Source organism: Acomys minous (genome assembly GCF_964271855.1).
Source record: "Acomys minous genome assembly, chromosome: 3".
NCBI lineage: Eukaryota > Metazoa > Chordata > Mammalia > Rodentia > Muridae > Acomys > Acomys minous.
The window spans coordinates 134,901,909-134,928,260 of record NC_140485.1 but is presented as its reverse complement, the minus strand read 5'-3'; the positions used below and the strand labels follow the sequence as shown (position 1 = coordinate 134,928,260).

The window sequence follows — 26,352 nt, the reverse complement described above, 5'->3', positions numbered from 1 at the left end:
GTAATCAGCAGGATTTCTTCTGCTGGAACCTGGAGTAACCAGAACACGGAACCTCAGCAGGAGCCGGAGCCCCGAAGCCTTCCCTCAAGCAGTTCTCTCTAGGAGCATCTCAAAGTGGAGCAATGAGCAGCCAAAACTATCCCAAGTCTCCAAAAGGCCCCGCCTCCAGTTTTGGGCTCATTTATATATGTCCTCCCAGAGTCTGTTCAAGGGATCTTTTCAGCTGGCAACAATCAAGCTCCCACACGAGGCGGTTGGTCTTCGAGTGAATTAACATCACCTGTTTTCTCACAAAACCATTCCAATCCCACACTTGGGATCCTAAAAAACAGGTTATCTCTCCTTCAAGTATTTATTTATGCAAGTTTCAATTATTCACTAGCATATGGAAGACAGAGAACACCTAATCACATATAACAATTTAATTACTTATAATAAATAAATTAAAATAGAGTCCTATAACTTAAATATGTCTGGTTTGTAGGCATGACATTTGTATCTTTGTAGTAGTGTTTTAATACAAAGATCTGAATATTAATATTTCACATGGTTACGGTTGAAAATGAAAATGCTAAGATCAGAATCAAAATCATGTCTCAATCATCCTTTCACTAGCTTACATCATTTGACATTTGACCTTCTCCCACATTCGTGCAGCAATGTTTAGGATAGCTACCTCTTAGAATCAATGCATAATTTAATTGGACAATAAATATTCAAAAGTCCTTAACTAAGTACCTAGGTAAGTGCAAGTCAACAGAAGTTTACAGTTATCACACTTACTAGGTTCCTCACGCCTGTAGTCTCAGCACTCAGGAAGGCAGAGGCTAGTGGATCTCTGTGAGTTCGAGGCCAGCCTGGTCTACAAAGCAAGTCCAGGACAGCCAAGGCTACACAGAGAAACCTTGTGTCAGAAAAACAAAACAAAACAAAAAATCCTACCATTACAACTAAACAAATTAACCTTACAAAACTACTAATGCCATGGGCAATTCTCCAAATGATTCAAAGCTCTTATTTTTAATTATGTAAAAAAAGATTTTATTTAATTTTAATTTAATGTATGGGTAGTTTGCCTATGTGTATGCCGGTGAGCTCTCTGTGTGCCTGGGGCCCTCAGAAGCCAGAAGAGGGTGCCTGATCCCCTGGAAGTGGAGTTAGAGAGTGCTGTGAGTCATGATGTGGGTGCTGGGAGTTGAATCTGGGTCCTCTAGAAGAGCAGCAAGTCCTCTCTCTCTCTCTCTCTCTCTCTCTCTCTCTCTCTCTCTCTCTCTCTCTCTCTCCAATCCCCGAGCAGAAAAAAAAAAAGAAAGAAAGAAAGAATCTGGGCCAGAATTAGCCAGAAAGTTGCTTCAATTCAGAATGCTTTGTCGTCTACAGCCGTACCACCGGCTCTTGTCTGATCTCGGAGAACGCTTTGTCTTAGCATCACAATCACTATTTTTAATAACCACATCTTACATAAAAATCAGAGAATGACAATCACTGGGAACAGCAATGGATGTTCGCCCCAGGTAGGGTGGAATCTTTATCTCATCAGTCACACACACACACACACACACACACACACACACACACACACACGCACTTTATACTTTGATTAACACATTTTTAAGCTTACAAGAGTTTTTCTATCTGGGAATTTTAGAATCTTTTTTCACAATATTCTGAAAAACTGTTCAGTCCATATTTACTTAGCTGTCACTCTCTATTGAGAGTTTATTTTATTTTATTTTATTTTTATTTTTGGAAAGACTTGGAGAAGGAGGAAAGACTTGAAACAAGTAACGTGGGGGAGAACTAGGTGGACATTCTTTGCTTATATACCCAGCAGCCTCCAGAAATTGAGTTATTTCTCTAATATGGACAGAGACTTATTGTCGTCCTGACTGTAATCATGTAGAAGATGAACTGGGCACAGACAAGAAGACAATCTAATGAGATGCGTTTCTTTTCCTTTGAAGAAGGGACTCAGCAGACAGAAACTTGTATTTACCTAGGTTGTGAAGCATGTCAGCTCCGTGATGTGCTCTTGGCACTCAGTCCTTAATTAGAAATTCTTGAGAGCTGCTCCCAACAGGTGCTCCCAGACAAAAACTACCTAGACCGAAACCCCTTCACAACACAGGGCTCATAGGATCTGAAAGGAATAGCGTCTCGATAGGAGGAGAAGTGTCATGACGGTGTGCTGGATTTTGAACGAGAATGTGTCCATCGTGGTGGTTGTGAGTAGCACTCTTGTTGGCTTCCAGAGTCTCCCATTCTTAGGATGGCATTTCTAAAATGGTTTAAGTCTACGTTAGATATGAGACGAAAAACATGTTAGCAAACATTCATTGAATGTATTGGACTTCCCCTTATAGAATCACGCAAAGTTGTTTTCCAACTTGGTTCGCTTTTAAGTTTTTTTAAGTCAAGTAGCTTGTTTTGCATGGTGTATAAGTGTATCTGTCTATCAAGCCTTTGAATTAGCCTGTGAGACTGTCATTTTCCTAGAGCACTTTACAGATGCCCTACCTTTTCTCACCATGGTCAATTCCTGTTGACTGAGAACATTCTGGTCTTGTCAGTAAACACTTTGAAGTTGACCCCATGTATTTAAAATAACTTTAACAAGGTTAGTCATTTCTTCTTATCTGTAATCACTGCTAACCTCAACTCTGTAAGAAATAACTACATGGAGCAATTCTGATGAGTACTGACAAGCTCTCCGTTTCCTTTGAAAAGAAGAACCCCAGGTTATTCGGAGTCAGGTGGTGGACCATAGCTTTGACTGTGTCTCCTTTCCTTTTGCCCTAGCTCTCATGGCTGGCAGTAAACGTCTATCTGTTTATTGACACGTTCCGCTGGTATGCAAAAGAGGAGGCTTTCTTTTATACCCGAGTTATTCTGGGTGTAAGTAGATTTAATGACAATCTGTTATTGTTTCAGAAAAGAAAACTCATCCTGCTTTTCCAAGCTTCCACGTTTTCACTCTCTGTCCTTTTTTATTTTTCTAACTTACGGACAGTCTACACTGGCATGGGCCCGAGCATCTGCAGTGTGCCTGAATTTTAACTGCATGCTAATTCTGCTACCTGTCAGCCGAAATTTCATTTCACTGGTGAGGGGAACAAGTATGGTAAGTATGGTAAAATATTTTAAGTAAGCGCAATTGTTGTCAGTTCTTAACATGAGTGCAACTGGAGGCTGGAAAGATGGTCCAGCAGATAGGAGTGCTTGCCATCAAGCCTTAGGAGATGAGTTCAAATCCCCAGAATCCATGTAAAATGCAGTGATGCAACTGTGTGTGTCTGTAACACCAGCACTGCTGGGGCACAGAGACAGGACGATCACCACCAACCTAACTCTAAGTTCAATAAGGGTCCTTAGCTCAAGGGGATAAAGCAGATGGTGACAGATCAGGTAACACACGCACACAGTTTCTACAAGTGTGATCGAAACATGTATTTTCCTATTAAACTCCCAGCAACTGTGTTTATACTAGTTAAAAGTGAAAAAAATCTGTACATCCCGTTTGACTTTGGTTCTTCAGCACTGACTTTCTCTGTGACACTGGATGCAACTTTTCCTACATGGCATTGAAAGGATTATAACAGTTGGAACCACAATCATTTCTGATTGAAGGGAAATAGAGAAACCGCTGAGTCAGGGGCCACTCAGGAAACACCCAGTTCCTACCATAACCACATTCACAGGACCCAGATTGAATCTAGTGATTTTTAACACCAGTCAGTGGCAACCCCTCTCCTAAGTGTATCCTCTACGCTAGTTACTGCTTTCCTCTATTATTGGAAACAACACGCAGAAAAGTAAGAGTGTCTATAACCCTTATCAGAAGACACACCTTATTGTGGGACAATCATAACTTAATGAATATTACTTATAGATGCAAAATGTCCTTTCTTGTGTAATAATGAATAGTGTCAGGTCATTCAAAACACATGGGTCAGGGTGGCAGTTATTTTCAACAATCTGACTGAGTTATGGCTATGAGGTTTACTAAAGAGCTTTGAGTTATAGCCAGAAACCTAAGAATTCCAACATTTGGATTGAGCTGAAATTCCAGCAGAATGACTAAAATTTAAAAAAAAAATCTTTGTTTTGTTGTGGTCAACTACCACTAGCTTTTAAATCCTTTGTCCCCCACCTGAAGCTATATATAGGTGTGTCGAGCCTGAGTCTTAACCTCTTAGGTCTCAGGGCCCTGTTAGCTCTGTGTCCATTTCCCTAACTCATTTATTTATTTATTTATTTGACACTTTAGTGCTGCAGAGGACCATGGAGCAGGCAACTAGACAAAAACCTCAAGTTCCACAAACTCGTTGCCTATGGGATAGCAGTTAATGCAGGTAAGGGCGCATTCACTCTCTAATGGGTTTGGTACTGTCTCATGGTTGACTTTATAAGTGGATTTTTTTTTAATTTCTCCAAGCTCCTCTTTAGATAAAAGAAACTTCCACCCTTTATCTAAGCACATGAAACCTTGTATTTACATTTTTTTTCCATTTTCTAATCTATACTCAAATGAGTTTTTCTGTGATAATACCTCAACTATCAAAGGGAAGTTGGTGAGATTTCCTTTTGTCTGTAAGTGGCTTGTTGGTAATGCAGTGATAAATATCTATTTAAATGAACACTTTGCTATTCGTATAATTCAGAACTCAAATCGACTTATAGCCAAAATCTCACTCATATAATAGGAAAACGACTGTTGCCATTGCATGACCGCTGATCCGGATGGGAGAGTGCCCTTCTTTGGGTGGGAAGGTGCCTTACTCTTACCTCCAAGATCAGAAGCAGAAAAAGGAAGAAAAATGGTCATGTGAACTGCGTTCTGAATAGTTGTGAGTTAGTGGGCACAAAAGAATCTTGAAAAAAATCCAGGTTGTGTAGTCATACGAACTGCTATTGTTACTGCCACCCTCGTCATTTAAGTAGAAACTACTATCCTGAGCAAGGTTAGATGCCCCCTGCAGAGGAAAAGAATGAAAGGGAGGGTAGCAGTCAGCGGGCTGGTGGTTCTGCTGGGAAACAAAGACGCTGAAATACAGGTCTTTAGGAATGCTAGAGTTAGGATTCCGGACTCTTCCTCTCAAACTAATCTAACTCTAAACTGGTTTCCTCATTTGTTTTTTATCCTCTCATGCATAGAAAATAGCAGAGTAAAAGGAACACTCAAAACAAATGTGAATTTAATTAAGCAACAAGACATGACAGACGGTGCCCGAGTGCCAATTAACACAACTTTGGGTGTGCAGTGAGACGCGTGGGGAAGGATTTTCCCCATTGATCGTCTTAAACACCCGATAAAAGCAGCCCGAGGTTTGCTTTGCAGAAGGACTTTGTGGTTTGTTTTTTTATTTTTTTAAAGTAGTGTAAAAAAAACCCATCAAGCCCTAGATGAAAGAGCTGGTGGATGGAGCATTAGAGACACGGCTGGTCTAGCTGCTGCGTGTCTCGGGGCCTGGAACAGCGCAGAATACACCTGTGTGCTTAGAGCCTTTGAAAACAGGCAGCAACACCAGAAAGGAGACTTCAGCTCAGAAATGGAAGCCATCTCCACACTTTGAAATGGTCAAAAATCAGAATCAGAGTCCCCTAAGAGTACTGAGCCCCCTGTGGTGGGTGGATTCCAGGCACAGGCCGCAAAGCTCCTTGGTAAACTTGTCAAAGAAGGAATTCTAGGGTATCTCCAGGCTTGCTTTAAAACCTTCCAAAATCCTTGTTTTTTTGCACTAAGAATAGAGATTGAGCACGGTGACGAGGCAGGAAGAATCTTATTATCATACGTAGGTGAAAGGCAGACTTTGAAAGAAAGTTGTAAAGATAAAAAGAAAAGGGGGGAACCATCAAAGCTCAACAGAAGGGAGCAGAGAACATACATGAAAGGGCGAGTTGTAGAAGGCTTTCTTCTTAAACCTCTGGGTAGATATTCTTAGTGTGAACTCACGTAAATGTATAGATAGTATACACTGAGTGTCTCCCATGAGCAGCACACCCTGATCATACCTATTACCTTTTGAAACCCTTGTGTTTGGTGCTATTTCAGGATAGTGTGAAATTTAATGTAAGCAGTATTAGACTAGGATCATGTGGCCAGCTTCTTTTATAGCTCCACCATTGCTGGCCATGTGAGCTCAGAGTAGGTCTCTTCAGCTCACAGTGGAATTGAAAGAGCATCAACAGCAACATAATATCTCTGCCTCAGTGAGATGTTGTAGATTCTCTTCCGAAACAAAAATCTGCATGAGAATCTAAGGAATACAAGGTCATTTACTCCCTTGCTGCTACTGTGAGTAAGGTCAAGTCTAAGGCACAGAGCGCGGCGGATGGGCTCCACAGTTTCAGCCAAGCTTGTCACTGGCCACACATCCTTATCGCCTTTTCCCCTTGGGTACCCTTTGGAGCAGAGGTTCTCAACCTCTGGGTCATGACCCTTTCGAGGGTCGCATATCAGATATCTTCCGTATCAGATATTCACATTGCAATTCATAACACTAGCAAAATTACAGTTATAAAGAGGCAACACAAATAAATTTATGAGAGGCCACCACAACATGGGTCACAGCGTTAGGAAGGTTGAGAACCGCTGCTCCAGGGTCCTGCATGCCTTTGCTCAGATGTCCCCCCCCCTGCTGAAACCCCCCCTCCTTCACGATCCTCTGTGGGCGGGTAAGACAGTACCCGACCAAGGCCCCACTGTCTGACCACTTGGCCTAGTCCTCATAACTTCACCTACAAGGCTCAAGCCACACTCCCTACACGAGAGTGGCCATCTTCAGTCTTTGAGAGCCTCCGAGACATGGAGTGTCTCTGGCATCTTAGTAGCCTGGGTCACTATCGCAAGAACACTGAAGGAGATCCGGTCAAACCAACCGTGAGTGGCACCTAGCCACATCCGTGAGAGGCTGAAGGAATTGATAGGGAAGGAACAAGAGACAGATGTCCAAGCTTTACGCGGATGAAACGGGGTTTGGGGAAATGATCTCAGCTTCATAGTCATCGTTCACGATTTTAAATTCACAGTCTGCTGCAAGGAGAAAAACCAGGATGTTCTTCCTCCCCCTTCGCCCCCGCACAAATCTTCAATGGGCATTAGTATTCTTTCCAGCCCACTTCTTTTGAACTCCTGCTCCTCTGCGCTGTTCCTCACCATCTCCTGGGGCTCACTCCAGCAGGGTCAGAACCCTATCTCCCAGCAAAACTCCCTCATCCCGTCCATCCTCCATGGCAACCAGCCCCACCCAGCTGTGGTTCCCAGCCCAACAAAAGCAGGAAGGTGGAAAGGAAACTCTCTGCCTCGCCCAATCCTTGACCAAGCAATTACTGCATTTCATATTAACTAAGAAATGTGGCTGGCAGCAGTGCTTCTAAAGGAAAAAAAAAATGCTAAGCCCCGGTTTCATAGCTACACCTTGCGTTTCTCACGTGTCCTGCTGTATTCGCGGGGGAGCAGCTGCAGTGTCCCTGAGCTGCTGATTTTATTAGCCTTGCCCATTATGCCGCTTTTCAAATAGCCAACCGGCTTAATAGAGGTGTGTAACCTTGGAAGAAATGCATCCGCAGAGAAGTTTGCATGCCAACCTCTAATTTCTCATCCGTTTCCCCCTAGAAGTTGAACTGCAGGCTCTAATTGGTCGGATCATTAAAGGGTGTAATTAGAGACTGGTGGATGTAGGCTAGGGAGGGGAGGGAAGGGCCAAAACAATGCTATCTCTAATCAAGGGCATCACCGAAAACGCAGTAACAGGAGCCCTTCTTCCTGCCTTCCTGCTTGCCTGCCTATGATAAGCAGGGGCCCCCCTTCAACCGCTAATAAGTCGTGTTCAAGGACCTGTAACCCCACTGGTATAAAAATCGTAGTTTCACAGCCTTCACGTTCTTACTAATGTGAATCTTTCTGGATTTCCTGGTCCATGGCAGACCTTGAAGACCCCTCCAATTGGAAAGCAGTACTTGGAAGCTGAGTTTCCATCAATGGCAGGTTGTAAATTGTGACCTGCGCAGCCCTTTCTGCACCTTGCATCTGCCAGGTTTCAGGGGGTGTAAAATTACCCTGAGTGCAGCTCCTGGTGAGTTGCTAAAATTAGTTCACAAACATCAATAAACAGAACAGGGGCAGGTTGAGAAGAGAGGGTACGGCATAAAGGTGCTGAGGAAATAATGGTTGGGAGCTTCCAAGGTAGAGCCGGGGCCCCAAGGGCACAAATTCCTTGGGATCTGACCTCTAACAAATTGCCACCAACCCATTCGCCAGTTCCAAGGGAAGTACTTGAAGCTTCAAAAAAACGCTCCCACCTCACAGGTTCTGATGTGATTTACAAGCACATGTCTCTCAATATGCCAGATCAGATCCGTTCTCTACCAGACCCCGAATTGGAAAAACTTGGGCAGATTCTGGCTTCAAAAGCACAGGGAAAATTAGCTCCTAGGTCCTGGTTTCCAGGCGCAGCTTAATTAAGGGGTGACTAACTCCAGACCCACCGTTATTTCTGACAGGCAGGCAGAAGGGCACTAGAACTGACCCTCTTCCAAGATTCCGCTCAATTAATACTCCTTTGATCTCCAGGGGGAAAACTAAGAAGAAAAGAGAGCCGTAAAAGGCGCTTTCTAGGGGCAACTGGCTCTAATTGTAGCCTGTATGATTTTGCTGTTGTTGTTCGCTCCTCAATAAAAATTTCTTATCTGAACACAGAAGTTCACAGAGCGATTAAATGCACATGCACAGTGTTGCCAAGATAGCTGGTCTCTTTAAAAGTACTTGGGTAAGAAAATAAAATTATAGGAAGCCCCCGCTTACAGCTGGTATACTGGGTGGGTTGTGGAAAGAGGAATCTTGAGCTTTGTTTTGTTTTTGTTTTTGTTTGTTTGTTTTGGGTTTTGTTTTGTTTTGTTTTTATTTTGGGGGCTTTTTGGTTTTTTGATTTGTTTTTGTTTTTGTTTTTGTTTTTTGTTTTGTTTTGTTTTTTTGAGACAGGATTTCTCTGTGTAGCCTTGGCTGTCCTGGACTCACTTTGTAGACCAGGCTGGCCACGAACTCACAGCGATCCACCTGCCTCTGCCTCCCGAGTGCTGGGATTAAAGGCGTGCGCCACCACACCCGGCTTCTTTTTGGTTTTTTGAGACAGGGCTTCTCTGTGTTACCTTGGCTGTCTTGGACTCACTTTGTAGACCAGGCTGGCCTCGAACTCACAGAGATCCACCTGCCTCTGCCTCCCGAGCACTGGCTTTTTTTTACAAGTGGGTAGCTCTGTAGACCATGGAAAGTCCACAGGAGCACACAAAGGACTCACTTTCCATCAGTGGTATTGGATTCACTGCAAGACTGAAGATCTGCCATGTAAACCACAGTGGAGTTTTGGAAACAAATTAAAAAATGGCGACCACACCTACAGAACCCTTTTAAATGAAAAGTGGTTTTAGTCGGCTTCAGAGAAACACACAGTTGTCACACAGCTGGGAGAGATCTAAGAAACCACGTGTGATTATGGGTATGGTTTCCCTGAATCGACCCATTTTACAGATGAGAAAATAGAAAGAAATTAGGTAATTAAAAAGCTAGACACCAACATCCAGTCTAATAGCAGAAAGTATCTCAGTGGCTGAAAAGGAGATAACCAACCACAGAAGCGCCTTAAACCTGCCTCTGAAGTAGCTATTGCCACATCACAATAGCTTGATTTTCATATTAAAAAAGAATAAGATATATATAGACACAGATATAGATATAGATAGATAGATAGATCTCGTGTCTGAAAGGGAACGAAAGCAATAGCTCTGCTTTTACATATCACCTGCCCCGCCCCCCACAGTAGCCCCAGATTTAACAGCTCATACAGTCCTAGTTTTCAGCCATGACCAAATCTAAGAGGAGAATGGAGTGCTTAGGCAATCAAAATGGTCTCAGGTAATATTTCCTCAGAGAGCCCCTGAGATAACTATTAGTCTACTTTGTGAAACAAAAGCAAGCCAGAGAGGACTAAAGCACAGAAACATTTAATATATAAACTTTAGAGCACAGGAGAAAGATGGGTAACACCGTTCTAGCACAGCCCCTTAGAGGCCACCCCTGGAGAGGTGGCTTGGGTCTCCTGCTCCACTTCCTTAGTGTCTCCAGCTCTAATAGCAGGGAGGTGTGGCAATAGAAGCCAGTCTGTAGCTCTAGGTCTTGATCCATCTATCCTACGTCCTTAAAATGGAGCTTAACGCAGTCAGATTCCCATGTGGAAATCAACCTGATAGGAAACAGACTGAGATCAACAACTCATTACAAGGGAGAAGAAACAGGCGAAGGCGAAAGAGAATTCATTCATTGTTTTCTTTCTGACTCTTGGGTATAGATGGTACATTGGTAAATCAGTCCTTTAACATAATATGGAAATCAGCTTCCAATCCTGTGGAATGGGAACACCACCATCACAGTCTCCATGGAGGATGGATGGGTGGGGGTTTTCTTCTTCTTCTTCTTCTTCTTCTTCTTCTTCTTCTTCTTCTTCTTCTTCTTCTTTTCCTTTCTTTTTGTTTCTTTCATTGTTGTTGTTGGTGGTGGTGGTGATGATGATGACGACGATGATGATGATGATCATCTTGTATTTAGCCTCTTTGGTGAAGGTGTTTATCAACTGCAGGAGTTCCCTAGTAGCATTTTGGGGGTCGCTTATGTAAACTATCATAGCATCTGTGACTAGCAATCCTTTGACTTCTTCCTTTCCTATTTGAATCCCCTCGATCTGTTTTAGTTGTCTTATTACTCTAGCTAGGACTTCAAGTACTATACTGAACAGATACAGAGAGGGCGGCCAGCCTTGCTATGGCGTTTTTGGTTGAGGTCCCTGGAAAGGCTGCTCTGTTCTGAGGGGAGAGGAAGGGGGAGTGAATCTCAGGGAAAAGGAGGTTGGCAGGAGATGCTGGGGAAGAGGACATAGAAGAAACTGCTGTCAGGATGTAAATATGAAGGAATAAATAAAAAGAGAAAAGGGGATGGGGAGAAATAATTGTGCAAGAGAATAACAAAAAAATAGATCTGAAAAATGAAAAGACATTAATTCCCTGGAATCAACCTGTGTGTCAAATAAACACACATTGATGTGTATATTGCATAGTATCCTAGAATAATTCTTTCTGACTTCTTTAGGAAGATTCATATTTCTATATCCACTGGTATATCATCTTTCCTTAAGAATTATGTTGTCTATTGTATATTATCTTGTAATGTATTGTATACTGCTAGGATTGCTATTATGTCATGATGAAACACTATGGCCAAAAAAGCAAGTTGAGGAGGAAAGAGTTTATTTGTCTGAAGGAAGTCAGGGAAGAAACTCAAACAGGACAGGAAAGAGAGGCAGGAGCTGCTGCGGAGGCCACGGGGGAGTGCTGCTTACTGGCTTGGTCCTTGCGGCTTGTTCAGCCTGCTTTCTTACAGAACCCAGGACCATCAGCGCAGACGTAGCTCTACTCACAATGGCGCGAGTCTTCTTACATCCATCAGGAATTAAGAAAATGCCCTACAGAATGGCCCACAGCCTGGTCTAATGGAGGCTTTATCTCAGTGAGGCTCCCTCCACTCCAATGACCCGAGTTTGTGTCAAGTTGACACAAAACTAGCGGGCGCAATAACCAAGTCCTGATATCATGACTTACATCGCTTCCAAGATGATTACATGTTTAAAATTAAATCACGGTAAATTGAGATCACTTTATTTCTTAATATAATTAAAATACATGTGGTAAGCCATACACCATATGTTCCACAACATTCAAGACAACAGGGGAGGGTGCACAAATAAATCACTTTTCCTTGTAGACTGCCAAAGCCAGAACAGAGAAACTTAAGGTAGCACTATAGTGTTTTGGAAGAGGTAAAAGGGATGACTTTGATACAGCCCATGTCTGCTCTGCCCTCATCCTCAGTCATTCACACTGTGGCACACTTGTTCAACCTGGAGCGTTACCACCTGGGTCAGGCCAAGGACGCTGATGGACTGCTGGCTGCGCTTTCCAAACTTGGCAACGGCCCAAATGAGAGCTACCTCAATCCAGTCCGCACCGACTATATGGTGAGTTGGTTCTTGCATGTTAATAACCAGCCTCGCTGCAGCAGAATTGCTTCTCTTCCCATCCCTATCAAGAGCAATAGATTTCAAAAGCTTTACATAAAAGAGCCGGATAAAAGAAGTTGCTGCCAAATGCTGATATCAATTTTACCTTTCTTTTTTAGCAGCTAGTTTCCCAACCATTAATGTGGCTGGAAGGATATGACCAAGGAAAAAAACACGTTCCACTTAATTAATTAATAGTGAAAATATATATGTGGCATTTTAGGAATGCAAAAACCTGTTAAAGCCCTAATATTATGAATTTAAAAGCAGCTCCCAATCAAATTTCCCTCGCTGATGTTAGACTCATAAAGCAAATGCCATCCAAACCCAGAAATTATAGATTTAATGCTTCGTTTTCAAAGGGTAAATTGTTTTCTGGGTCTGTTCTCTGTGCCTCGTATTCTGACACATATGTGAACAGCTGGCTTGCCAAACCATATACTGATCAAAGAAGGTCATTTCAGAATGACAATTGTGTGGCTTGTGACACCATCAATGCTAATATCTAAGTGCACAGAGCAGCGGTGTCTCTAGGAAGAAAAAATAAAATCAGACACAGCGTCCTGTCCTTATAGGTGATGACCTTCCTCTCCTTTGAGCCATCCTTACATCTCTCCTGCTGGTTCATCTAAACATCTTCTATGGACTACCATATTGGAATAAAGACCACATTAAAAAAATATTTTTCAAATTAATGTCTTAAAGCCATACATCCCATCAATAGGAATCTCTGGCTACTATTACCTAGGCTTCTCTCTAAGTGATGGTTTTGTTCATATTCCTTTATTTGTGAAGGAAAATAGAGTATAGTTAGGAGAAGATTCTTCCAAGTCAAAGTCTTGATTTTCTTCCAAAGGCTTATAATATCAGGCCATTAATAAGCTGAATCCCCTTTTCTTAACTGACATCCACCAGAAGCACAAAATTCAGAGCAACAAATCAAAATTACAGATGCCCTACGCAGGCAGGAATGCCTTTAATACCATTTTTGTTGACTCTCAGAATTTATCTGGCCACCTGTTTGGGTCTACATTTCTTCCCACTAAGGCTTTACAAAATTCACTACTCACAAGAGACCCAAGAATAAATCCCAACATCTTGAAGAGACTATGCAATAAATAGTATTTATTATAAATAACCTTTAAAGCAATTTAACAAGCTAATTAAGCTACTTCGAACACAGTTGTTTCGAAATTTGAGAAGCAATATACTTTGTAAATACTAATTAAGCTCAGAAGCCCCTCTAATTTGGGTATTTGGAGAGATGATTGTCAATAACTTAAAACATACATTAAAACAACTCATAGGTGATGCTGTGGGATTTCTTGCAACTCAGACCAGTCCATGAATGTATTGCAGGGAAATGAGGAGAAATGTGCTTTAATAGTCAAAAAAAAAACAAAAACAAAAAAAAGAGTGACTTGAAATGAACGTATTACATGCTGGAAATTGACTTCTAAAGTGCCTGTGTGTACTTACAAAAAAAAATACGTTTAAATGTTTTACATATACCTTCTTTCAATTTTATCCCACTCTTCTATTCTGTGAAGAGAAAAAAAAATAAACAATGGAGAAGTCCCTGTCCAAATTACTTCCAGATCTCAAAGCAGCCTAAATTAATGAGGTTTTACTGACAAAAAGATATAGTGTGAGTTTATTGAGCTGGTAGTCGCTGGGTGATGGGAACACAAGCTATGAATGCTAATGACTAAACAAGAATATGGGAACTCACAATAAAAGCAAAATGTGTTTCCGCAATTAATATTCCGGAATGCTATTTAACTGTCCCCTGCACTCATGGGTCAGAATCCTGCTTTTTGGGGGAATACCCACCAGACAAGGATATTCGCACCCTTATTGATCACAGAAGATTTACCAAACCTTATTCCAAGGCCCCCTGAGGTAATGTGGAGAAAGCCCACGTCATGGTGCTTCCAATTAAAAAGCTAGAGCAAGGCACAACCACCAAGGGAACAGAGCATGCAACTGCTTTATTAGGAGTGCCCCCAAAGGAACTGCTCCCCCCCCAAAAAAGTGTTTATTAATGTTAAGATGCAATTAAGCTTGGTGAGCCACAATTTTTAATCTTAAAAAATTAAAACCTTGAAACTTAAGCTTATTCTGCAGCGTTGTTCTTTGAGTGCTCTCTAGCATCAGTTCAAAATAGTAGCTCTGACAAGAGCATTAATTCCTGTAAGTGGAAAAATATGTGCTTAATAGCATGGTATTTTATAAAGTTTGAACAAAGTAAATATCTGCGGTAAGACCGGGGAAGAAGGAAGAATTTGCACAGCTGGCTCTTTGAAGTGTACCTGGACTTCGGTGAAGTCCTGTGTGTTGGCACAGAACACCCTAAATTGCTCTTTCCCTGAATCCTCTAGTGCTGATCCTAAAAATGCAAAAATCCAAAATATTAATGTGCTGGTACTTTGTGTGTTTAACTTGTGCCTCCTAGAGCGTGACCACTGAGCTGTTAGTGACCGTCTCGGGGATTACTGGCCTGGTGATCTCTCTGGCTTTGGTCTTGATCATGACCTCTTCGACTGAGTTTCTCAGACAGTCCTCTTATGAGCTCTTCTGGTATACACACCATATTTTCATCATCCTTTTCATCAGTCTGGCCATCCACGGAGGAGGGTAAGTCCACGCTAGGCTCGGGGTGTTTGCACTGAGCCTCCGTGTATACATTCCCTGACCATTGTGAGTAGAGCATCCATGAACATGGTTGAGCAAGTATTTGTGGAGTAGAATGCCAAGTTCTTTGAGCACATGCCAGGGAGTGGCCTAGCTGGCTAGTGTGGCTAGCCTAGCTTTAGATTGTGAGGCTCGTCCACACTTACTTCCATGATGGCTGCACCGGTTTATAATCCCACAAACAGTGACCCTTCCTGCACATCCTCGCCAGCATTTCTTGTCAGTTGTTTTCCCAATCTTAGCCGTTCCAACAGACATAAGATGGAATCACAGAGTCGTTTTAATTAGCATTTCTCTAACTGCCAAGGGATGTTAAAGGCTTTGAGATATTTCATATCTGTTTTTACTTCTTCTTTTGAGAGCTCTCTATTCAAATCCACATCCCATTTTTTTTAATGGGTTGCTTGTTTTCTTAACTCTAGTTTTTGAATCCTTTGAATCCTATGGGCATTAATCCCCCTATCAGATCTGATACATCTGATAGATAGCTCTCTCTCTCTCTCTCTCTCTCTCTCTCTCTCTCTAGGTCTCCTCTTCACTTTATTGTTTCCTTTTCTGTAGAGAGCATTTCAGTTTTTTTAAAGTTACATTTGTCAGTGGTTGGCCTTAACGCCTTAGGGAAAGAAGTCCTTCCCCTTACGTCTTGTAGGATTCTGCCTACATTTTCCTCTAACAGTTTCAGTGTTTTCAGGTTTCACATTGAGATTTCGATCCGTTTGAAGTTGCTATTCGTGCAGGGTAATACATGTAGGTCTAACGCCATTCTTCTATGTGCAGGTACCCAGCCATCCCAGCATCAGTTACTGAAGATGCTGTATTTTCTTCAGTGGGCATATTGGCATCTTTGTCAAGTACAAGATGGTTATGGATATGTTTAGTTTCATTTGAGTCTTCTCTTTTTCCATTGGTCTACATGTTGTGCCAATACCACTCTGTTTTTAATACTATGTCTCTTTAATCTAGATTGAAATGTGGTGTGGTAACGCCCCTATCTTAGGATGGCTTTGGCTAACTAGGGTCTTTGGTTTTAGGATTTTTTTCTTCCATTTCTGTTAATGATGCCATGAAATTTTTTGATTCAGTTTGTGATGAATTTGTAAACTGCTTTTGTCATCTTCACAACATTAATTCTACCAAGCCCAGAGCATGAGAGGCCCTTCCATTTTCCATGGAGGTCTTCTTCCATTTCTTCAGAGATTTAAATATTCCGCTGTAGAGGTCTTTCACCTCCTTGGTTAGATATTTTCTATACTATTACTAATATGGAGTGCTTTTACAGTCTATTTCTTAGCTTGTTTGCTGTTAGTACATAGGAAGGCTACTGAGTTTTGTAGGTGACTTTAGAAATCTTAGTGCTATCCTCTTATAACACGGGGAGTATTCCTGTAATGCCCAACCCCACACCCCCTTCACTCACACTCTGTGTATTGAACCACAGGTGGATCCCAATGGTCAGTATCTTGCTGAGGATGTTTTTATGCACAAATAATATTTCACAAGGAGAAGGTTTAAGTTATTTCAACCTTGCTGAGAGGCTTATTTGGGGATAAGGACCTTGCTTAATCTCAGCTTGCCGTATTCTGCAGCTACTGTTTACATCAAAAGCAATTTGCAAACTCTATACAAAAATGCCAAGTAGATGTAGTATCATTGGAAGGCATGAAAGCTCACCAGTAGAGTGAGCAAAGGTATAAATAGAGAAAATCTAAACCTTTTAATTTTTATTAACAACATACTTATGGAATGGTCCAGAACCTCTTGAAGACAACATGGGGAGAGCTACCTCACATGTAAGGATGTAGATATGGAGACACATGACAACCTCATTCTGGCTCCCACTTATCACTCACTCTCCAGGGCATCATTTGTGCCCTGGAGAGTCACATATCAATAATCCTGCTCACCTGACTCAAAGGGGTGTCATCAAGCTAGAGTGACTTACATGAAACAGAATCCAAGGCTAACGTGTCATCTGTAGCTGACACCAGGTTGTTCCCCAGAGCACTATTGCTACATGCCCCCCCCCCCATGCCCTATGGTAGCAGAGGAGACCGCAGCTCCACAGGCAAGCCAGGACACGTGTCTCTGCGATGCTGAAGATTCTCGTTTCTCAAAACAAGCAAGTACCTCTTATCATCAGCACCTAGGAGTTGAGCAACTTCCAGATTCTATCACATCTGTGTCTGGTCCCTTGCTGTGAGAGTACAAGTCAGTAAATCATCCTGAGAGTTGATGCCAAAGCAATTTGCAAAGGTCAGTCAGTCATGCCTCTGTAGCAGACGCAATACAATGGGATTACAGGACTCTTTGTCCAGTGCTCCATTCATTCAGGTTCCTTTTTCTACTTTTAAATTTATTGATAGAGCCTCAAAGACACATTTCAAAGTGACCTGTTTTGACCTTGTCAGATACTAAGCCTGCTAGTGGTCACCGGGGGGGGGGGTGGGGGGGTGGGGGGGGGTGGGGGGGGGAATATACCATTATTCTGGGCACCGCTTTTGACTTATTCACTTGAAACTTCTAAGTGCTCAGAAATAAGCTAAGAAGGGTAGAAGTTAAATCAATCCACAGAAGTTAGCCAATTAGCCCAAATCAGCAATCAGAAGGGGATGAAACCTAATTAAATTCAACAGTCTACAAAAGGATGTGTTCAAACAATTTCCTTCATTATGAATTCTCTAATATAGACACTTTCAATGTGACACAGGACACCACAGAGGGGCACTTCTTTTCTGGGATCTTCAAAGTTTATCCAAAGCATTTCAAATGCCTATTTTTAAAGATGCTGAGGGAAGTGAGTGATAAGCCAAGTTTCAAGAGATGAGAGTGTTGTTCTGGAAAGCCGCTGCGAAATATAAGTCTGTGTAAAGACACCGCACAAAATCAGCTTGACATTTTGGTGTTTTGTTGTTGTTGTTGTTGTTTTGTTTCCCCCCCACACACACACACCCCGTCACTCTGTGTGTGTGTGTGTGTGTGTGTGTGTGTGTGTGTGTGTGTGTTTCTAAGTCGGATTGTTCGAGGCCAAACTCCAGAGAGCCTCCGGCTGCACAACGTCACCTTCTGCAGAGACCACTATGCTGAATGGCAGGCAGCTGCGTTGTGCCCTGTACCTCAATTTTCTGGCAAGGAACCTTCGGTAAGAATGAACCCCAGGCGGAGGTGGGGGGCAGGGGGGTGGAGAATGAACTCAGGAGCTTTTTAAAAATAACTGTCCCCACAGTTAAAATAACGAGAGCTTTTATAAGCTTGGGAAAAAAAAAAGACCCACCCGTGTCACCACTAGATGAAGCCAACTCTTTATTAAGTGGGCTAATGGAGAAATCAAGTTATGGATAATTCTAAAAGAGATTTACTGCCAAAAGCACTTTGTTCAGCTCTGAAATGCATTCTACTTAGGCTTAAATATGGATGTCTGATATTGCAGGACTTCATAACAGCAGAGTAATGGTTCTGAGGGAGTTAGCCTCATGGTTCGCCGCCCTCTGCACCCTTGCTATCCCTTTGCCTGTCTCCTGAGTAACTGGGAGGACCACGCCTCTTCATAATCCTACCTTCTCTCCTTCTCCAACTTTTTGTGGTCAAAAGAACTAGGGGTGCCCAATTACTTTTGTTCTAATTAAACTCAATGTTAAACTCAATGTTAGCCAAGAATAGATTTAATTAATTTAAGTATTAATTTAATGAGAGTGTCCACAGATTTTGAAAGTAACGTTTTCTGAGTATGCAGCAGTCTTTGCAGTTAGTGGTATAGGTAGGTAAACAGGAATCAAACTCCCATTTAGTCACTGGTATGTGAGGAAAGCACAAGCCTTTGGTTTAACTGGGGATTAACACGTGATGGAAAGGAAGTGCACTGACTAAGTTAAGGTATGGTGAGTCTGGGATGTGGCTCCGTGGATAAAGCGCTTGCCTAGCATACACAAAGCACTGAGTTCTAGCTACAACATCACAAAACCTACGCCTGGAATCCCAGCCTGGCATCACCCCAGCCCGGAATTCCAGCCTGGAATCCCAGCCTGCTTGCAGTAGTAGAAGCAGGAAGGTCAGAATTTCAAGGTCTTCACCAGCTACATAGGGAATTCCAAGAGAGCCTCACCGTCCTGGAAGACATGACCTTGTCTCAAAGGCCTTGTCTCAAAACCAGCAAAAATAGAAAACAAAAACTAGCGGGAAACAAGTGCCCAAAATGTGTTATCATTTAAAATAGGGATAATGAAACGTAATAGCACAGAAGACATCAGAAGAATATAAATAATCACTTTTGACAAATTCTCAAATGCACTAAGTTAAGAGCCATATTTTTAAGGGTGAAACTACTTGGAGAAATGTTTAAAGCAGAGGGACGTGAAATAGATGTGCCCATTAGCCCGTGGTTCACTCTTTTAATGGCCGGTATAGATTGTCTCTGTCTTAAACTCAACTCTCGGTAGCCACTATCTGGCCTGAATATTAATGAAGAACATGAATACCTTGCTAAAAATTTCAGCCACAGCATCTCCATTAAAAAAAAATCAATACTCTCCCACACTTCATGAATACAGACCAGGGCCTGCTCCCAGTAGTGTGTGCTAGCATTAATTATGATTCAGAGGAGGGACTTCACTCACGCACCTCTTGCTAACTCCCCCTACGCCTCCTTGTGCACCCAAACTCACAGCGTCACTCTTTCCCATTATTTTTAATGGATCCTGATCCAAAGTGTGTGTGGGCTGTGCAATTACTGCCTGGCCGGACTGTACGGTAGTCCCTCCGATGTCTTACAGACACTGACTCAGAAAGGCATCCCAAGGACACGGAGGAGTTCCGTGCTTCACTGCACTGGGCCTAACCCACCTTAGCAAGGCTCCATTTAGTCCTCTTGGCCTCTCTTTCCTGGGGCATTTTTTTTATGACGATTTTATCTGTAGAGTATGCATCAGAGGTGTAATGTTGGATCAGAGGATCTTTTGTCCATCCCTTTGTCTAAACTGTCCAGAGAAATGCCCTGCCCTGCTTTCTATCCCAATCTTACAGGCACACACAGATCTGAGAGTTGCTCCTACAGCCAGCCTAGTCTCAAAAGATGCCCGGTCCTCCACAGCCAGGGAATTAGTTCGTTTGCCTGCAGATAATAATCATCCGGCTCTGTTTGCTTGGTTGTTGGCTGGTCTGGTTTTGGTTTTTCCACTTTCTGTGGGATGATGTCAGCCTTGGACAGGGGTGGAGTCCTGCAGTAGACTTACATCACATGGCATGTTGTCACTCTGCTTGTACATTAGTAAACAAACACAGGCCATGGAGCGACCCCAGGAGAGAGTATCTATAGAAGTCGTCTATTCATAACCACACACATAAAATAAAAGACCAGCCAGCCTGCCCTTATTTTCTGGGAGGAATGAACGTGCAGGAATCAAGTTTCATTGCCATTGCTATTAAATTGACATGGTTTTATTCCTGTTATAATGCACTTCCTGTTCTGTGGAGGGCTTTTTTGTTTTTGTTTTTGTTTTTTGTTTTTTGTTTTTTTCCTGAGCATTTTTGGAGACTGGAACAAGAAAGCTAAGACTCCATAGGCCTTTTCAGTACTGAAGAAGCTGAGATGCTAAACAGTCCTGGTCCTGTCCCTTTGCTTAAGATATGGGGTTGAGGGTGCTTTAAAGTGTTGCCTCTGATACAAGGGCATTCCAAGCAAGCCACACCGGCTCTCTGCTATTGTCTACAGGCACATGTTCCCAGCATTGTATTTATCTCTGTGAATATACCCAACACATTTAAGAGCTCGGCTAGAACTAAGAAATAAGAATTTTCTCCAATTATTTCCCAATTTTGAAAAATACAAGATTCAAATATTTTAAAAAAAAACCCAAGATGTGAGCCAGGGAGATAGCTTAGCCAGTACACTGCTTTGCATGCAGGTGTGAGGTCTTAAATTCAATCCCCAGTACCTTTGTAGAAGCCTGGCGCAGTAGAGAGTGCTTGTGATCTGAACACTGGCAGGTAGAGATAGGCAGATTCTTGAGGCTCACTGACCAAACCACTTTAGCATAATCAGTAAACCTTAGGTCCTAGTGAGAGAGCCTATTTAAAAAAAAAAAAAGATGGAAAGCTTCAAAGTTGACCTTTGCATGTGCCCATGTGTGTGCACACACACACACACACACACACACACACACACACACACACACCTCAATATGTCTCTGAAAATATAGGATAAAAGATGAGCACATTGCCTCTCCATCTATTCACTCTTGTTACACTGACCCCCAGAGCTGGACCACTTTCCTAAGACCACTTACTGCCTATATCCCACCTTTACTGCTGAACTTCCAGGGGACTCTGAGGTTATCACAGTATAAATAAGCTCTCCATCTCCTCTTGGAGCAATTTATATAGTAGAATAGAGATAGAGCCAAGGATTAATGGCTTACATTCTCCTTCCTGACGAGCCATGGGGGGAAAAAATAGCCCATTCCGTTTCATCAACGTGGAAAAATCAGAGGCCGTGGCTGATTTGACACTACCCAAATGAACTGTGTGATGTCTAAAATGTGTGTTTTCAAATGGATATGGAAGATTATTTGTGAAAATACACAAAGACTTTGTGGATGTCTCTGCAAATCTCTCTCTCTCTCATGTCGAAAGAATTGTTGCTGTCATTTCTCTAAATATCCAAACCAAACCACTTCTTAAAATACTTCCTGGTCCATTCAAGCATAAGAAAGCTATGGCTTCATTTGCTTGGTCCACCTCCATCCCTGTGCCCCTTCCTCTGGCTTGCCTCCTCTAATCATCTCCACTGCCTTACCCTAGCACGGGTGGACAAAGGGTTTTATCCTCCCCGCCATTAAGAACCTGAACACGTGGCTGAATCTCACTGAGGCAGAAAAGAGTAAAGTGGGTCAAATTGCTTTGTGTTGCCTGAATAATCCTAGCCTTTCCCACGCAAGCAAGAGGCCCTTAGGAAAGAAGCAAGTGGGGCTGATAAGATGAAGACAGGTATCATGCAAAGAGCCAGGACTGATAGAGAGAAAGGAAGAAAGAAAGAAGAAAAAAAGGAAGAAAGGAAGGAAAGAAGGAAAATTAAAAATTAAGGGTAATTCAAAAGAAATTAAAACTTATGTTTAAAACAGCTGGTCATCTTGGAGATGGAGACGGACAGTGAGTACTTATTTTTTAATATATTTTATTAATTTATTGTATTACATCTCAATTGTTATCCCATCCCTTCTATCCTCCCATTCCTCCCTCCCTCGGCAGTTAGTATTTAAAGATCACACAAACTCATAACTTCCTGCTCCTGAGATCTTTCGAAGAACAAAGGTCATGGTAGATTTAAAATGGCAAAAAAAGAAGTCTAAGACCTTCTCCAAGCCTTGAGATCCAATGGGGCTCTCTGAGATCCGGACCAGCCTCCCTGGGCAGCTCAAACACGTTCCCAGAGAGCCAGAGTTCATTTTGTTTTGTTTTGTTTTGTTTTCTGTAAGATTAAGGCAAGAATTAAAAACAAAACAGAACAAAACAACAACAAAGAAAAAGCGACATCCTAAAATTCAATAAGCTTGGGGGTCCTTAGTGCTTTCTAAATCAAGCCTCAGGACCTAGCCTGGTGCTAGACAGGAAGTAGTAGGACTCCATTTCCGCTCTAGGTAAGCACTCAAGCAATACAGCCGTGACCCTTCAAGAACGGGGCTGTGTACCAGTTCTGCCCAGGCCCTTATGTTGAAGGAGTGGATGGATCAGATTGGGCCTCGGTTTCCTTCCTCTACAAAATGAAGAAGTCATCACATACCTGGCAGGACTGTTCGACATTGAACCACAAAAATTATAAGTCCCAATTCCTTCCCATCTACTGGAGAAAGACTGCTCATGTTACGTACAACAAGAATAGGCTGCCCCAAATTTGGACATCTATTGTGTGAGTTATACTTGAGAAGAGTTAACATAGTAACTTTTTTTTTTTTAAGTATGAAAACCTTCCTAGTCATAGCTCTCCAGGCAATTTTTGTTGCCTTGGTTCTGATCCTCTGAGACTCGAGGTGTTAAAGAATCCAGCTTGATTAGGAGGGAGGGGTGTGTGTGATGCGTACAGGGAGTGTGAGTGTCTGTATCCAGACAAATCCCCTAGTTCTGAGGCATTCTTGGTCTCTACAATAACTATGTGAAATGCATCATGTTGGCTGGAAAATCCTTTTTATAAGCCTTTGACTTTGTCTGAGTTTGGGAGCATTTACGACCCTGTCATACATACCATAAACATCAATCTGCTCTCTTATTTCTTTGCAAATTCAATTATTTCTAATTACATAAAGGCATCATTGATCAAGTAAGCATAAAAACCAATAGAGGAGAATTTAATCTCTTAAATAAGCTTGTAGACTTTAAGGAATAATTAAATGTTATCGTATTTAGTTCACGGAGACGTCTCTGTTGTTGATAGCTGGGCCAATGTTAAGGGGAATAGCTTAGTCCCACCATGCCATATATTGATATGGTTTAAGTTAGAAATTTTTGGATCCTATTTTAATGTCTATATTTCTGTCTCCCTCTGTCTGTCTGTCCCTCCCACATTTCCCTCTTCCTTTCTCTCTGTATCTTCCTCTATCTCTCCCCTGACTCACTCCCACCTCCCCACCCTCTCTCCCTCCCCCATCTCTCCCCCTTTCTCCCCACATTCTCTCTGCAGTCCTGGAAATGGGTTTTGGGCCCTGTGGTCTTATATGCATGTGAAAGAATAATTAGGTTCTGGAGATCTCACCAAGAAGTTGTCATTACCAAGGTATGTGTGTAGCTTTATGTCTGAATAAAAGCCTGAGCATAGATGAAAATTTTTTATTAGCCTAAGTTTTTAATTTGCCATTTTTATTGCAGAACTGGCTGTAATTTAGAGGCTCATCTTCTGTTCTAATAATTGCTTATATCAGGAGCATCTTTCAGTGTGACCAATTTTACTGGAGACAGGGATCAAGGCTCCACGCTGGTACATGAAATTCTGATAAAGGCTTATGGCATGGCACCAGAATTAGCTGTATTTCTTCTTATTATGGTTTCTCTCTAGTGAGGAAAAAACAGGAACCCACTAAGAATGCTTTACACTGACCATAGCAACTTCAAATACTACATAAAGTTGGGATCCTTCAAACCCGTCAGTATCATCCGCACTTCAAGCACATCCATTCTTCCCTAGGTACTGAGCTTGTGCTTGGATGCAGGTTCAGGATATGACCGGATGCTAGACACTCAAGATGGAGAGGATGGACATAGATGGTCTCTACCCTGTTTAGTGGTGTGCGCCTTGGTAGGACTTGTCTGCCTTGTGATTCATCCTCTTGGCTCTTTGATTTTTACTTCATGCTGGAGGGATGAACAGAAAAAGCACATCCCACAAGTAGCAAAAGTGCCAAGGGCACTGTCTACTTCTGAGTGGTAGATAGCTAGTATAGTTTTAACAGAATACACACCCCCTCGCTGTCTCATTGAAAGAAGATGGACAGGCACTCCTATTTCTGCTTTAATGTGTTTCTATGTTGCTGAGCTCAAGCTTAGCTTAACACCACAGGATGTCAATCCAGCCGGCAACACGTGTGAGAACCCTGGCCTCTTGGTAGGAACATTTAGCAGCTCCATTAGAGGCAATGTCAGAAGGGCAGATGAAAATGCCGTGAAGGGTTCCTCACACAGAAAAGTGCCACGTCGGGATCCACATGCCGGACTATGTTCTCGTATGCATTTACCACAAACGATGTGCAGGCATGTGGGAATTTTTCATAAAACAATGGACAGAGAGAGAGGACAAAGGCTTTTTCGCTCAGACGAGCCGATCACATAAAGTCTTTAAGTATGCTTCATAGGGCTTCTATGCACCAAAGTCTCAGAACCAAAACAGTGCTTAGTAAAACTCAACCAATAAAACATTTTGGGGAGAGATGGAAGATGGGTATTTTTTCCTCTCAGCATGAAGAAATTTCTAGAGTTAATTCTCAAGAGATTGAGAAAATATGGCACTAACTACCAAAGGGAACAAATTATTGCTGGGCTTTTTCTTTGTTAATATGACTATGATGTGGCCACTATTTTAATAAGCTCATAAAATTATGGGATATCCACTCATGCCCATTTCTACTCAATTAAAAACGGTTAACTGGGCTCAGAGATGCTTGGTCATGTGGGATACGGAGTCACATGCCTGCTGCATTGCTTCTGTGTGCAGTTATTAAAAGTCAAGCCCAGCGCCCTGCACAACGAACGCTATTATCACTCAAGTTACAAGTCCAGGCATGAAAGTGGTGACAAATATCGATGGTCTAAGGAAATTATACCTCAAAAATAAAAAAGCCAATTAAAGATTTTGCAAGCCTTCAGTGGGATGAAGAGTGTGACCTTGTCGTTTTACCTGAGCGAGTGAGAATGCCCTCAGCTATCTCGCCCTGCTGTAGGTGGTGAGCCACCCTTCCGCAGTCCTGGAGCTTCACATGAAGAAGCGAGGCTTCCAGATGGTTCCCGGACAGTACATCCTCATCCAGTGCCCATCCATATCCCTGCTGGAATGGCACCCCTTCACTCTCACCTCTGCTCCCCAGGAGGACTTCTTCAGCGTGCACATCCGAGCCTCAGGAGACTGGACAGAGGCACTGTTGAAAGCCTTCGGGGCAGAGGGGCAGGCCCCCAGTGAGCCCAGTAGCATGCCAAGGTGAGCCCTCCCAGGTCACTGTTACATTCAAGTCATGATACCTCAAACAGGAGAATATTTAAATGCATGGAGAAATAGTCAGATCTGAGGATAGCTTTATACCAGGCTGCAAGCTTGAGTTCATTTAAAAAAAAAAAAAGGAAGAAAGAAAGTCTTCATAAAAATATATAATTTAAGATAAGTACATTTTTGTAAAAAATAAATAAATGTTCAACAAAAGTAGGCAATGATCCAGACAGAAGGAGCAATTTCCTTTCCAGATCCAAAAGCAGCTCTTGTCTAATTATGTACAGCATGCCATGAGTCAGACAACTGCCCCCCTTCTCCCCCCCCCCACCCCCCCCCCACCCCGTCGCCACTGGCGGGAGCTCTCTCCCGTCACAGACTGAGGTTTCAGACTGTGTTTGCGGAGCGGAGGTTGATCTCCTGAAGAAGCATGCTCTATTCTGGTCATGCTGAACTTAACCCATACCATTTCTATATGGCTACATGGTAACATATAAGAGATGTATATAGAGACTCCTCATTGATAGCACCCTATGGCTTCTTCATAGGAGCCCATACCACTACCCCCCTTCAGAAAAGCCTAAGCCATTGGACCCAAGACCCTGGGTGAGTGATAATGCCGTGGCTCCTGTAAGTGACCGAGCAGATGGATTCTCTCTACTACAGGATCATCCAATAGCACAGGAAATCCATGGGAAGGGCCCCAGAAACACAGCATGATACATGCTTACGTGGGACTTCCTGAAGACAAGACACTCTGCTCCTTCTCCTAGATCTTCAGAGCCTGCAACAGTGTCAGGCATGTCAGGTTAACACCACAGGACAAAGTTAGCACCTTCAGCTCAGTATGTACTCTCTAGCTTGTTCAATTGGACAAAT

The 26,352-nt window shown here is 42.5% G+C and overlaps 2 protein-coding genes across 2 annotated transcripts in view; one reads left to right on the top strand and one right to left on the bottom strand.

Moving 5' to 3' along the window:
• Nucleotides 1-26,352, bottom strand: part of LOC311593307 (endogenous retrovirus group K member 6 Gag polyprotein-like) — a gene marked incomplete at its 3' end in the record, with an annotated part of 427,545 nt that overhangs the window by 298,537 nt on the left and 102,656 nt on the right. The window lies entirely within an intron of this gene.
• The window catches only part of NOX3 (NADPH oxidase 3), a gene marked incomplete at its 5' end in the record, with an annotated part of 58,841 nt that continues 34,666 nt past the window's right edge, over nt 2,178-26,352 (top strand). Inside the window, 9 exons of the mRNA XM_084774516.1 lie at nt 2,178-2,225; nt 2,800-2,895; nt 3,011-3,121; nt 4,268-4,352; nt 11,917-12,062; nt 14,560-14,741; nt 17,808-17,937; nt 23,464-23,556; nt 25,214-25,467. Of these exons, the coding sequence (XP_084630642.1) occupies nt 2,178-2,225; nt 2,800-2,895; nt 3,011-3,121; nt 4,268-4,352; nt 11,917-12,062; nt 14,560-14,741; nt 17,808-17,937; nt 23,464-23,556; nt 25,214-25,467 (1,145 nt within the window). The remainder of the gene's footprint in view (nt 2,226-2,799; nt 2,896-3,010; nt 3,122-4,267; nt 4,353-11,916; nt 12,063-14,559; nt 14,742-17,807; nt 17,938-23,463; nt 23,557-25,213; nt 25,468-26,352) is intronic.